Source organism: Pleurodeles waltl, chromosome 4_1 (assembly GCF_031143425.1).
Source record: "Pleurodeles waltl isolate 20211129_DDA chromosome 4_1, aPleWal1.hap1.20221129, whole genome shotgun sequence".
In the NCBI taxonomy this organism is placed as follows: Eukaryota; Metazoa; Chordata; class Amphibia; order Caudata; family Salamandridae; genus Pleurodeles; species Pleurodeles waltl.
In genome coordinates, this window is record NC_090442.1 from 46,487,337 (window position 1) to 46,502,217 (window position 14,881).

A 14,881-nucleotide genomic window follows, 5' to 3' on the forward strand; every position below is an offset into this window, starting at 1 on the left:
GTGTTACTGTATGTTATGTGCAAATGCTTTACACTGCTTCTGAGATAAGCCTGACTGCTCATGCCAAGCTACCAAGGGGGTGAGCAGGGGTTATCTGAACTGGGTATCTCCCTTATCCTGACAAGAGTGAGGGTCCCTACTTGGACAGGGTGCAAACCTACTGCCAACTAGAGACCACATTTCTAACAACCATGGTCAGTCTTCAATAAACTGCAACTTCAGCCGTGCCTCGTGAGATGATCGATGACACAATAGTGTAAGGTTCATGCTTACGAGGTGGATACTCACAGAAGATGGAATGAATGGTATTGTATGCTTGGTATTGCATGCTGTGCTCACTCAGTGTCTGAAATAGGATGGGGTGCGTTCACTGTGTGCCTTGGAGTGACTGAGTCAGACGATAATGAGTAGATATCACTTAGAAGGAGAGCTAGTGCCGGGGGCAGTCTGGGCAAGCCCCTGCTCTTGTACACATGATGAGTGGTTGTGACTGGTTAGTTAAATACACTGATTGCCTAGCTAATACCTAGTTCTTGTTAACACTGTGTCAAACTTAGCTTCTTTATTTGATCCATAACCAGTCTGTTTCTAGGTTCAGTCATAAAATCAACTTAATGTGCCACAACAAATCTAGAACAATTTACAAGTTTCAAGGTTTTGGCCAGATGCTGCAATCACCAGCGGCCATCCATATTCCTCTCCCTCTTTATGGGGAGGACTTGACGATCACGCTATAACATGCCTTCTTCTGAGCCATATAAGTGTAGTTGTCTTTAATTCTATATGAGTGTCTCTCATAATTCTCTTTTTATGCATTGGTGAAAGGGTGATAACAACTACATGTGCTCTCTGAGCAGCTCATGGCCGATTCTCTGGTATTTACATAATCTCCACTAGATGGAACTCACAGTCGTTTCCCATTTTTGAATGTATTTTCTGGTGGACCTGCAGATGGTCCTTTCGATTGAATCCTTTTCCGCACACAGTGCACCGATGCAGTCTTTCTCCTGTGTGCATTTTTTGGTGCCTATGGAAGGCTCCGATTTGATTGAAGCTTTTTCCACACACAGTACAATGATAAGGTCTCTCTCCTGTATGTATTCTCCGGTGTATGAGCAAATTTGACATTGCACCAAAGCTTTTGCCACATTCAGTACATGCATATCTTCCTTTTACATTGTGTGCTTGATGATACTGACTATAGCTGGTCTTCTGGCTGGTTTGCCCACTATCCGCATGCATGTATGGTTTGCTGCTCTGCTGTGTGGTTGATTCACAGAGAATGCTGCTGTTTTTCACTGTACTCTCACAGCTCTTGTTTAATCTCCATTCGCAGGATGTTGACTTCTGTAGAGCAATGCAAACTCTTTGCCATTCTGCACTTTTCTCTCCTCTCTGTTCTTGACTACTTGCTGGTGGCATCTGGCTATTAGAATGTGTTTTCTCATAAACACTCTGGGCCATGTTTACTTTTCTCTTTTGTGCCAGAGATTTGAAAATTGTTGGTTTTTCATGATATTTAAAAGAATTACTCATGTTCCTCTTCATCGATCCATTTCCTGTAGGATTGAAATAAATGAATGTTAGCTCTCTAGAAGTGAAACAGTTAATAATAATAATATTTCCAAATCAGGAGTGCATCAAAAGACAAGAAGAGAGCAAGCTCTGAGCACACAGTGAAGCACTTCCTGGCTGAACTGTGGATACCATGTGGTGGAATCACGAATGACTGACCGACCACCCAACGAGTGTTGTGAGGGTAAGCAGTGAAGACATTAGGCATCCTTTACATTGAGACAATAATAGCATCTCACCTGGGGGAGGGCATTGCTTGTCTGACGGCAGCCACAGACTGTGAAAAGAAGCTGAGAAATTGATGAGTTCAGCCCCCAATGTAGCCACCCACAAAGGCCACCAAGTGAACAACCGCTACAGCCTAAAATGTGCAGAAAGAACAAACTTCCCAGACAGGCTACTTGGAGGGAACCATCACCACCTTTTTACATGTGCGGACATGCAGAATGAACCACAAAGACAGACCGCCCAGAGAGAGACACTACCATCTTGTCACATGGAGAGAGAAGAAAATTAGTTACTTACCTGTAACTGCAGTTCTCCAGTATTGGTATCTTTCATAGATTCACATGCTTGAATCATCCCCGTCGTCGAGGTGGGAGCCTCACGGTAAACTTAAATATATAAAAAGCAGTAAGTCAGTAAAAGTAAAACCAGTAGGCCCTAGTAGGCCTCATAGGGTATTTTACAGTCTATCCACTTTGTTTTGTGAAAAGACCCAAACTTGAGTATCAACCAATCAGGATTCAGCCCCTCCCAAACACTCCCAACAGAGGCTGAATTCCCTCAGATTTTCTAGTAGGAGTGTGAAGTTTAATATCTGTATAATAGGGGAGCCTCTGAGGGGAGGAGGGTGGGTCGCATGTGAATCTATGAAAGATACCAATACTGGAGAACTGCAGTTACAGATAAGTAACTAATTTTCTTCTCCAGTATTGGATCTTTCATAGATTCACATGCTTGAATCAGAGTAACGAGCAGTAATGTTTTCTTACTTACTGAATTACATTGACTGTAATTCCATCGTAATTCTATACGTGATGTGATTCACATTAGTTCAGTTTTAAATATGCACTTACATATAATTATATTTATATTCATAAACATCCGAATATAAGAGCAATAAAAGGTGTGTGGCAAGAAATCCTGACACAATTTATGCTATTATTGTGGAGAATACGACACGTTAAACAGTATAAGAAAATGAACCATTAATGACCATACCTCGAGTGTGGTGGTGGGATGTGTAAGAGGCTCACCTTAACGAAATAGATGCCTCAGCACTGCTTGTCCCACTGCTGTATCGACCTGGTTAGTCTCCTCTAGACAGTAATGTCTTGTAAATGTGTGTTGGCGGGACCATGTCGCTGCTCTACAGATGCTATGTAGTGGTACACATGCAAAGAGTGCAGCTGAAGTGGCTACCGATCTTGTAGAGTGGGCTCTCACCCTGGTGTGGAGCGGCTTTCCTGCTTTTGAATGGCAGAATTGAATCGCCAGGCCAATCCATCTTGCTAAAGTCTGTTTGGACACCGCGTGTCCCTTCTTTGTTCCGCCGAATGCTACAAATAATTGATCCGACTGGCGGATGGCCTGAGTTTTCTGTAGATAAAACTTTAAACATCTTTTAATATCGAGAGAATGTAATGTTTTTTCCGCCACTGTTTGCGGATTTGGAAAAAAGGTTTTTAAGATGACTGGTTCATTTAAATGAAATGTTGAGGGAACTTTCGGAATGAATTTAGGATTTGTCCGCAGGATGACACCTGAGTTTGTAAACTGGAGGAACGGCTGTTTGATAGTGAACGCCTGAATGTCACTGACTCTTTTTGCCGAAGTAAGAGCTAACAGTAACGCTGTTTTCCATGCGAGGAATTTTAGGTCAGCTTTGTGGATCGGCTCAAAAGGAGCTTTCATGAGCTGCATCAACACAACATTCAATGACCATAGAGGCGGAGGTTTCCTAATTGGCGGGAAGACCCGAAAAAGGCCCTTCATAAATTGTTTGACAATTCTTGTGGAACACAAAGAGAGTCTGTCTGGTGATCTGCGGTATCTGGAAATTGCTGCCAGATGTACCCGTATGGAAGAATATGCAAGTCCTGATTTTGCCAGGAGCAGGAGATATGGAAGTATCTGTTCCGGAGTAGAAATAAAGGATGTATATTTTCCGCTGCACACCAAACACAAAACCGTTTCCATTTAAGTCTATAGGTTTTGTTGGTAGTGTCAGCTCTAGCTTTTGCTAAGATGTCTCTACACTCTGGGGAAATTTTGAGATTTAAGTATTCATTGTGTTCAGGAGCCAAGCCGACAAATGAAGAGACGACGGATGTGGGTGTGTGACTTGTCCCTGGTGCATCGTTAAAAGAGTCGGACTCTGTCTGAGTGGTAGATGTGGTCGTTCGGAGAGCATGAGGAGCTCCGTATACCATATTTGTCTGGGCCATCTGGGAGCTATGAGTAGAAGTCGACACCCCTCCGTCTTCATTTTTCTGATGACTCTCGGAATGAGCGGGATCGGAGGAAAAGCGTAGGCATAAACTCCTGACCATCTCATCGAAAACGCATTCCCCCACGAATCTTTTTGGGGAAGCCAACTTGCGTAGAACTGGCATTTCTTGTTCTCGAGAGTGGCAAATAGGTCTAAGTTTGGTTTGCCCCATAATAGAAACAGGCCATTGAGAGTTTTCTGGTCTAGCTCCCACTCGTGATAAGGAATCACTGTCCTGCTCAGGGTGTCTGCTAGAACATTGATCTGTCCTGGCACATGCTCCGCTTTTAGTGAAATATTGTGTTTGATGGCCCATGTCCAAATTTGTTGGGCTAGCTGCGAGAGTTGTAGGGATCTTGTGCCTCCTTGCTTGTTTAGATAAAACATGCTGGTCATGTTGTCCGTCCGGATTAAGACGCTTGAACATTGTATCTTTGGCAAGAAAGCTTTTAGAGCTAAGTGTATTGCTTTGAGTTCTAGATAATTGATGTGGAGCTGGCTCTCTTGCTGATTCCAGATTCCGCTGATTTGCAGGTCCTGGCAGTGTGCACCCCATCCTTCGAGAGAGGCATCCGTTGTTACTATGTAACTTGGTGTTTGAAGAAGAAAAGACAGCCCTTTTGAGAAATTGGTTGGAGTCGCCCACCACCTCATAGTGTTCTTCATTAGAGGCGTTATGCGAATCTTGTCTTCGAAGGAGCCGTGGACCTGTGTCCATTGTATGTCCAATTGCTCTTGCAGGGGTCGCATATGGAGCCTGCAATCTGGGACTAGCGGAATGCACGATTATATCATTCCGAGCAATGATTTGTAGATGCGGACTGAAACGAACTTTTTTCTGGATAGGTTGTCTGCCAAAGAGGTTAACTTTTGTTTCCTCTCGTGTGATGGGTACGCTTTGCTGCGTACTGTGTCCAAAATTGCTCCCAAGAAACTCAATGCTTGTTTGGGGTATATCTGAGATTTCTGGTAGTTGACTACAAACCCCAGGCTGTGTAACAATTGAAGGCAATAGGAAATATGATTTGTTACTTGGAATTTTGAGGGTGCCTTTATAAGCCAGTCGTCCAGGTAAGGGAAGACCTGGATACCTGACTGGCGAAGATGTGCTGCTACTGGAGCTAACATTTTTGTGAAGATTCTGGGGGCTGATTTGAGACCGAATGGTAGAACCCGGAATTGGAGGTGCATACTTCCTACCCTGAACCTTAAAAATTTGCGATGTTTGCGATATATGGGGATATGAAAATAAGCATCCTGGAGGTCTAGGGATGCCATCCAATCTCCCGTGTTTAAGAGACGCAGGACATCCTGCAACGTTACCATCCTGAACGATTGTTTCTTTAGAAACTTGTTTAGTGCTCTCAAGTCCAGGATGGGGCGCCAGTCTCCTGAGGGTTTCTTTAGAAGGAAAAACCGGGAGTAGAATCCTTTGTTCTTTTGAGATAAAGGGACTGGTTCTATTGCTCCTTTTGTTAGCATTATTCTTACTTCCCTGAGAAGTTGGTTCAACCTCGGAGGCGGTGTACCCGATGGAGGGACACTCGGTGGTGTTTGCATGAATTCCAGAGTATGACCTCTGGTCACTACATCTAGTACCCATCTGTCCGATGTTATAGCCTTCCACTTGGGGAAATAAGAATTGATGCGACCTCCGACCTTCAATATTGATTGGGGAGGTGTTGAGATTATCCGCTGGTCATTGCTTTCTGCCTGTATCTCTTCCTCGGGCAGCTCCTCTTCCTCTAGCCGGATGTTTGTAAGCTGCGGCTGGTGGTAATCGATAATGCTGCTGTTGTTGATGGTGCTGATGTCCTGGTCCTGTGGAGGAAGATGGATATTGTGACCTGTATTGTTGGTATCCACCTCGAAAGGAGTAATTACCTCTACCCCTTGCTCCACGAAAAGGTAGTTTTTTATACTGCAGGGTACCTAGGGATTTTGCTGTATCGGTATCCGTCTTGATAGCCTGCAGCATGTCGTCGACATGTTTGCCAAACAAACTCTCTCCATCGAAGGGCATGTCGAGAACACGAGTCTGGACTTCTGGTCTGAATGAAGTAGCTTTAAGCCACCCTTGTCTGCGCAGGACTGCTGCTCCAGCTAATTGTCGAAAGCCACTGAGGGAAATATCTATTGCACTGTCTATTATCTCTGCGGAGACCCTTTCTCCCTCCTGCAAGACCTTTTTAGCTTCCACCTTGAGATCTTCTGGCAGTGAATCTACAAAAGCGGACATGTCTGCCCACATCTGGCGATCGTACCTTCCCAGGATGGCGAGGGAATTGGCCGCCTTGACCGTTACTGCAGCAACCGAGGAGAATTTATTACCGATATTGTCTAGTCTCCTTCCCTCTTTGTCTGGGGAAGACGCAATAGGCGTAGAGGGGTTTTTGGATCGTCGTTGAGCCGCCTGTGATATAACCGAGTCAGGTTTCGGCTGTGAGACTAAACAGGCCGGAGAATCATCTGGGGCCTTGTATTTTTTCTCTAGCCTTGGCATTTGTGAAGGCACTGTTGCCGGGTTTTTCATTGCCTTCAAACCCTCCTGCCATAAGAAATCCACAATCGGTATGGCTCTTACAGATCTCTTTGATGGCTCTTTAAAGTCATACAAAAACACTCAGTTTCATGGGAAACAATTGCCAGGCCAAAACGTTTCGCCGCTCTCTCTATGATATTATGGAAACCTCCTATGTCTTCTGGAGGAGAATCCACTGGAGCTGCTGGAGGTGGAGATGGTGTGGGAACGAGATAATCGTCCCATTCACTAGCCGCTGAATCTGCTAGCTCGCCCTCTTCCCTTTCGTCGTCCGACGAGAGGTAAGCTTCCGGAGCTTGGCTAGTTACAGGTCGACTAGCCTGTGGCTTTTCGTAAACATTAGTAGTTTGAGCTTGCTGGTAACTCTGAGGTCTAGGTGGCGTGGACTGAGTTGACGGTGGGAACCTTTTATAGTAGTCCTTCAACATATGTTGTAAATCTGTCACTAATGTGCTAGGCATAGCTAGTGGCGATGGTTGGTTTGCCTGTGGATAAGATGTTGAAGCATAACTATGCTGGTAATGTTGATCCTCTTCTTCATCAAACTCTTGACATTTGACATTTAGTCGGGCTACTAGCTGCCCCAAACATTCCTTGATCCTCATCATCATCATCGTCTAAAAGATGTTGCGGTGGGTATGGCAGCACTTTACTTGGTGATGTATGTATCGGCAAAATGTCAGATGGCTTGTCCCCTATATTAATAAGGGAAAGGGGTAAGAATCTGGTGGAGTCCTCATGATGGTATGAGGAATGATCTGGTGAAATGTCCAAAGGTTTGTAAACTGTTAATGCTGTGGTGATCGTCGGTTCCATCGTCGACGGTTCCCTCGTCGACGGTTCCCTCGTCGACGATTCCCTCGTCGACGGTACTGTCGTCGACGGTACTGTCGTCGACGGGTCTCTCGTCGACGCTTCCGTCCATTACTGCGTCTTTGTCAATGGGTCCTTAGTCGACGGTCCCTTCGTCGACGGGTATTTTACCGACGACGGTCGCTTCGCCGACGTATCTTGCGTAGATGGGAGTGCCCTGGATGATTTGTGAACCCAGGAGGCCTCCGCTGTCGACGCTGTGGTTGCCGACGAAGCTCTTTTGAAGATTTTTGCAGTAATAATCGTCGTCGATGACAACGGCGATGATGTCATAATCATTGGTGAGGATGGTGTTGTGAACGTCGACGATACCGTGGTCGCTGTTACCGTCGACACTGTCGTCGACGGGGCGGTCGTCGACGGTTGTTTTTTCACCGACAAGAGTTTTTCTGGCTCTTTTTGTGGTGACAGAGACAGGGATGGTTTCTTTGAGGTGCTTTTCCGGTGTAACGGCGTAGTAGGTTCTGAATGAACCTTTTTTGTTCCATGTTTAACTGCCTCTTCAGTTAAGACTTGTTTTGTCTTTTTGTGCATTTTTCTTGGTGGTTCATCCGCACCTCTATCTCTCTCACCTGTTCTTTTCTGAGGGCGAGAAGTTTGTGGTGACTCTTCGCTGTCTGATGAAGGATGCTCTAAGGCTTTCTGTTTTTGCAGCCATAAGAGAAGTCTACCCTCTCGGTCTTTGAGGGTTTTTTGACTAAAGGTGCGACAGATTTTGCAGTCTCTCACCTTATGGTCTGGATGAAGGCAGTAAATACACTTCTTGTGGGGGTCATCAATATGTAGTCTCTTCTTCCCACAGTTGTCACAGTCTCTGAACAGACCCTTCTTTGCCTTTTCAGACATAGTAAAGTTGTAACTAGTTTCCTGAGAGAAAAAACAATCTTCAGTCAGAAAATAGGAAAAAAACTGAGCAGAGCTCAGGGAGACTCCCTTCACACGACGTGCGGTAGAAAATCTGAGGGAATTCAGCCTCTGTTGGGAGTGTTTGGGAGGGGCTGAATCCTGATTGGTTGATACTCAAGTTTGGGTCTTTTCACAAAACAAAGTGGATAGACTGTAAAATACCCTATGAGGCCTACTAGGGCCTACTGGTTTTACTTTTACTGACTTACTGCTTTTTATATATTTAAGTTTACCGTGAGGCTCCCACCTCGACGACGGGGATGATTCAAGCATGTGAATCTATGAAAGATCCAATACTGGAGAAAATGCCACTTAGGCAGCCATCCAGAAAGAGCTTTTGATATCTTCTAACACGTACAGACCCGCGGAACTAGGTATCAAGATAGGACACCTAGAGAGGACCAGTGCCATCTTGTAAGATATAGGCAGAACAAGCTACCTTGAGACAACCAATGCCACCATGTAACAAGCAGACCCACAGAATGAACCTCCCAGTTTGAGCCACTGCCTCCTTGTAACATGCAGACTGAAGGAGCCATCAGCCAGGATACTCCGAGAGAACCACTGCTGCCATCTAAGGTGCAGACCTGCAGAACAAACCATCCAGACAGTCCACTCAGAGGAAGCCACTGCCACCTTGTAACATGCAGACTGAAGGAGCCATCCAGCCAGGATACTCAGAGAGAACCACTGCCACCTTGTAACACAAAAACACAATGAGACACCCAAATAGGCCACATATAGCAAAACATTGCTGCCTCCTAATGTCCAGACAGAATTAACTACTCAGACAAGCAAAGCTCAACCTGAACAGGCTGCCAAACCCTGCTGTGCCTTCGCCTAACACCCTGTCTTCCAAACAAAGCCTGACGCTCATTTTAGTGTTTGGCTTTGCTTCTACTTTGATTTTTAATCACTCCATAAAACTCAACAGTCTGCTCTGATCAGAGAGGCAGACATATACAGCCTAATTCGTAAAGGTAACTTGTGAGTAAGTTTACACCTTTGAGTAAATTTTAGTAACTTACCCTTTTGTGGAAAGTCCAGCACTACACATAGACTGCACTTTTGTAGGAATTCACCCTTTTGTAGAAAGTGCAGCACTACACATATCCAACCATTGGTACTTCAACATCCTCCCATAAGAAATACTGGAGGTGGGACTTACTCAAAACTGTAAGTAGCTACAAAAGTACAGTTTGGGAACAACAATTTGTAATGAGTTTCATAATTCTACTGTAGTACTACAAAAATACTATAAAGTGTATTTTTGAGTTAGGCCCAAATTGTCAGTCGAATCCGATGCCTAAAAAGGAATTGGTAACTCACCAAAGAGAGAAAAAATTTCTCAGGTGTGTCTTATATTGGAGTTGGTCCAGAAAGCACGCTTTTTGTTATTTGGTGTAAATCTGTTCAGTAGTTTAAGATTTTAAAGGACATACATATTTGTATACCTAGGTCTGCAAATAATTTACGACGAATTGCAAATGTGCAAGCCAACTTGATGCTTGAGCAGAAAGTTGCAGCGGCCATTTTAACTAACAGGATACCATCCCTGGGAATAAAAAAAAAAAACATGAAAAGTGGTAAAAGGGGTCAGGGCTGGAATATATGGGTGTTTGAGAGACCCCGTATGTGTAAAAGACGTAAAAAAAAACGTTTTTATTCCCATGTGTGAAGATGGTGTGATGCTAAGCGTGGCCCCAGTGGAATGTTGCGATGCATTCGCTAAAATCGGCGGGGAAAAATTATTTGGACACTCACTCAGACACTAATGCACTCACTCACAGACCCACTCACAGTGCCACTCAGACACTTACACACCCACTCACAGACCCACTCTGAGACTCACACACAGTTGCAGACATACTCGGAGCCTCACACATCCCCTCACAGGGCCACTCACAGACTGACACACCCACTCACATAACCACTCAGACACGTATGAATCCACTCACAGAACCACTCAGACATTGTCATACCCAGTCACATGCCCATTCAGATACTCACTCCCACTCACAGAGCCACTCATGCACCTACTCAAAGACCCACTCACAGACAAACTCAAGCACTCATGCACCCACTCACAGACCCACTCAGACACTGATGTGCCCACTCACATACCCATACAGATACTCAAACACCCACTCAGAGACTCACTCACACTCTTACACCGACTCACAGAACCCTTCAAGACACTCAAACACCCTCTCACAGACTGTCTCAAACACTCACACACCCAATTACCCTCTCAGAGACTTCATCCACTCATAGATCCTCAGGCCCATTCAGAGACACTCACACCCACTTAGGCACTCATGCACCCACTCAGAGTCACAGTCAAACACTCACGCACCCAGAATCCCACTCACACTCTTATACCTACTCACACACCCACTCACACACGCGCTTGCAAACCCACTCCCAGACTCACACATCCACAAAGAGGCCCACTCCCAGACTCACACATCCACAAAGAGGCCCACTCCCAGACTCACACATCCACAAAGAGGCCCACTCCCAGACTCACACATCCACAAAGAGGCCCACTCCCAGACTCACACATCCACAAAGAGGCCCACTCCCAGACTCACACATCCACAAAGAGGCCCACTCCCAGACTCACACATCCACAAAGAGGCCCACTCCCAGACTCACACATCCACAAAGAGGCCCACTCCCAGACTCACACATCCACAAAGAGGCCCACTCCCAGACTCACACATCCACAAAGAGGCCCACTCAGAGACTCACTCACTCAGAGGCACTCGCATGGATTTGGTGCTTACGGGGACCAGCAATGCTGCGGCAATGGATGGATTAACACAAAGAAATTAGGTTACAGGGATGTTATAGTTAGGAAATAGAATTAAAAAAAATACAAGGAGGTTACAGTTAGGTTCTGAATATACTCACACAAAACCATAGAAATTCAGCACTTATAGTTAACTCAATTAACTATAACTCATGCCCTAAGGTAACTATAACTTGCGCCTTCACCATGCAATGCTAATTACCCCAGATATTAGACCACTCATAACATCTTTGATAACATAATTGAAAATATCACTGTAATATTTGCAGTAAAATTATTGAGGACAAAACTGTGCAAGGCGAGGGCGCCAGTTATCTTAGTTCTTAGTTACCTTAAGGGCACGAATTATCGTTTCTTGAGCTAACAATAACTATTACTACTGAATTTCTATGGTTTTATGCAAATAAATTCAGAACCTAACTATAATGTCCCTGTAACCTTTGTCTGTTTTGTATATATGAACAAAAGCGCATAGTGATTCAGACACCGTGCTTCAGTGGATTCTTTTGAAGCTTATTAACTGGATTCTCCGTTCCTGTAACTCTGAACCTGCCCTGATAGGGTGTTGGGCTCCTTGTGCTTTGCAGACACACACATATATGTGTTATTACGCAAGCAGTATGGACTGGCTTTGAATCTGTTTTTCTTTCTGACCCATTGAGATGTGATTAACAAAAGTTTTGCCTACAAGAATTGCAGTAGTCTTGTCCCATTGGGGCATGATATGAGTAATAATTGTATTCAACAAGACAGCTATATCATATGAATTGACTGATTTGATAGCAGCCCTCCTTTTAAACCAACTCATTATGCAGTGGAAATGTATGGGGTTATTAATGCTAATCACTGCCAGATGTAGAGAAATAATTTGGTGCTGTGAATCAGGGACACTCCAAGATGGTGCCCTGTTTGCTAGCGTGATGGTCACACAGTCTGTTTTCAATGTTTTACACTGGTGTGACTATACATGGTGACATAAGGCCCGAGTCAGATCTTGGTTGAGGGGAATACTCTGTCACAAACGTGACAGATGTCCTGGCTGCCGTATTTTAATCACGTTTTATCCTATGGGGATCGTAATAGGGCGAACGGGATATTTGTCACATTTGTGACGAAGTATTCCATCTGCTGAGATCTAAATCAGGCCCATACTGGTTTGCCAATGTTGTCTGTCATCAAGGATCTATTGTCAAATGCATCAGCAATCTGGATAATGGATGAACACTAATAAATGAACTTTCTGAGCAACTTGGAGTGAGCGCTGCTATTGTGAAAGGATTACAGTTTTGTGGGTATGTATGTCTTCACTGAAAAAAGCACGCAGTTAAAAAGTAAGTTATGTTTAAGGCTCACATGTGAGAAGTCACTGGACTCCTCAGTTACGTTTAAGAATGGTCAAAACTTACTAAACAGGTGTAAGCAAATAAAATAACATTGTTATCATGTACAACCCTTCTGTAGAAGTATCCATGTATGGATGGACAAAGCAGGAAATCCTCACTCCAAACACCTCTCTCTGTAGAGGGGACAGGGCACCTGTAGCTAAAAGGAGGGATGTACAATATTGATCTGCGAGAGCTGAATCCATGCAAGATTTCCTGGCTATCCTCATGATTATCTTAAAATCTGGGATAGCTCTGGCATTCGCATACCAACACCAGACACCTCGATCTAGTATACAACCTAAGCAGATCATAAAGAGTTTTAATGTCTGATTTTTAACAGAACCAGATTAATCACTGATTTCTTTAACAGTTGCAGTACTCTGAACTATTAAGGTGCATACGCAACACTTCTGCACAAACCACTGATGTCTCATCTAGGAGACTGGAAAATGTCTCCAGTTCTTCCTGTATGAGGTATCCAGACAATTGTAAACCTATCTGCTATCTGTTGGAATTATAAGCTTGCCCCTAGCTTCCTTTGTGGCTTAGCTAAAGCTCTTGTACATTGTTACAAGAAATAGTAGCACTGGTACTAACAAGCGGGTTGTTCCTAACTCTGACGTATGAGAATCAAAACCAGTCACGGGCACCTTAAAAAAGTATGAACTAAGAAGGGTAGTTCAATTGAACACCTTGGTTGTTGTTCAGTAGACTAGAGTCAAAGCACTTTTAAAGTCTCCTCTGCACAGAATATTGATGCAATACTAAACAGCACGATGTCTGCACCTGAAAGACTGCTCCAGCTCTCTCTTGTCCGATAGGCCTGGATAGCAGTGGAGCGAGTCTCTCCGTCAGCATTAATACCGTCCGGTGAACCTCCAGTCACGACTCCAAGCTCTGAAATGAGAAAACAATTCTAAGTGTAGGCAAGAATTCCGGTTAGGCATAAACACTATCACTGCTCATCATGGGACAAAACCCCTTCCATGTGCTGGTTCTAGAATGGTTCTAAGAGTAGGTAAATGTAAACTTTAGCCATCTTGATGTTAAAATAGTTCTGTGTAAGTGTAAATAAGCCAGAGAGACACCAACATTATCACTGCTGATTGCAGACAAGAAGGTGGTTCTACATCTAACTGAAGGTCTCAGAAAAGGATATACACTATGGCTGCTGGTTATAAATTAGGAGAGAAAGGAGAGAGAGGGAGCGATAGAGAGAGAGGGAGAGAGCGAGAAAGAGAGAGAGAAAGAATCACAGCCATAGACTCTCTTACTGCTGAATAGAGTACAGGTATATGTGAATATCCCAGAGAGGCATAAAACCAATCACTGCTGATTATACTTCAGGCTCCCAGCTTTCAATTTGTACTCATTTTTCAGGATAAATACAGACAGAAAAACATCTATTTTCCTGTCTGCATTTATTTTTAAATACGGAAAAATACAGAAAAGAACCCTCTAAGCATCCGTTTGTTGCATGTAGTGCTGTAGATTCACATGCTGTGCCTACTCCTGCCATCTATTTTTGGGGTCAGACGTTGCACATTGTTTTTCTTCAATGAAATCTTTCAAGTCACGAGGTCTCTATAACTCCTCTCCTCTGGCAATAGATGCGCCACTCACCAACATGTCACCAATTCATTGCTAGATTATTCTCGCCCAGCAGGTGAGAGTAAGTAATGAGTAAGTGACCATGCAAGTAAAAAAGAAAGATTTTAAAAGTAAAAGATTACTGAAACAACCACTGGCTTCTGGGAGGAGGGCGGGAGCATGTGAATCTACAGCACTTCATGCACTGAGTAGAAGCTTACAGGGTAAGTAACCTATTTTATTCATAGTATGTGTGGTTGTAGATACACATGCTGTGCAAAGACTGTAAAGGAGTACTCTCTTACGACATGGCTAGCCAGTGGATGGTGCAAAAGTCAGAAACAAAGTCCTGAGGACAGTTTGACCAGCTCTGGGCTGCTCTCTTGCCTGGACAACCACATAAGTGTTTTATAAATGTGTGTGGAGTGGGCCATGTAGCAGTTCTACAAAGATCAGCTATGGGTATACTACTCAAGAACACCATAGTAGCTCCCTGTTTGGGACTGGAGTGTGGCCAAGAGAGGGAAGGGAAGGCTCTTTTAGCTTTGGCATAGCAGGTCTAGATGCATTTGACAATTCACCTGCTAATCACTGCCTCTGAAATGGGATGACCTTTAAGAGGCTGGAAAAAAAACATACAAACAGCTGTTGTGTTTTTGCTGAAGGTTTTGATCTTGTCTATATAAGTCAAAAGAGCACAA

At 44.1% G+C, this 14,881-nt stretch overlaps 1 protein-coding gene across 2 annotated transcripts in view; it reads right to left on the minus strand.

The window, feature by feature from the left end:
• Positions 1-547: 547 nt before the first annotated feature.
• LOC138287360 (zinc finger protein 558-like) overlaps positions 548-14,881 on the minus strand; it is a 79,618-nt gene continuing 65,284 nt past the window's right edge. For both annotated transcript variants that reach the window (XM_069227730.1, XM_069227731.1), the window contains 2 exons: positions 13,377-13,487; positions 548-1,559 (listed from right to left, as the gene is read on the minus strand). In XM_069227730.1, the coding sequence (XP_069083831.1) occupies positions 880-1,559; positions 13,377-13,487 (791 nt within the window). In that variant the 3' untranslated portion in view covers positions 548-879. The remainder of the gene's footprint in view (positions 1,560-13,376; positions 13,488-14,881) is intronic.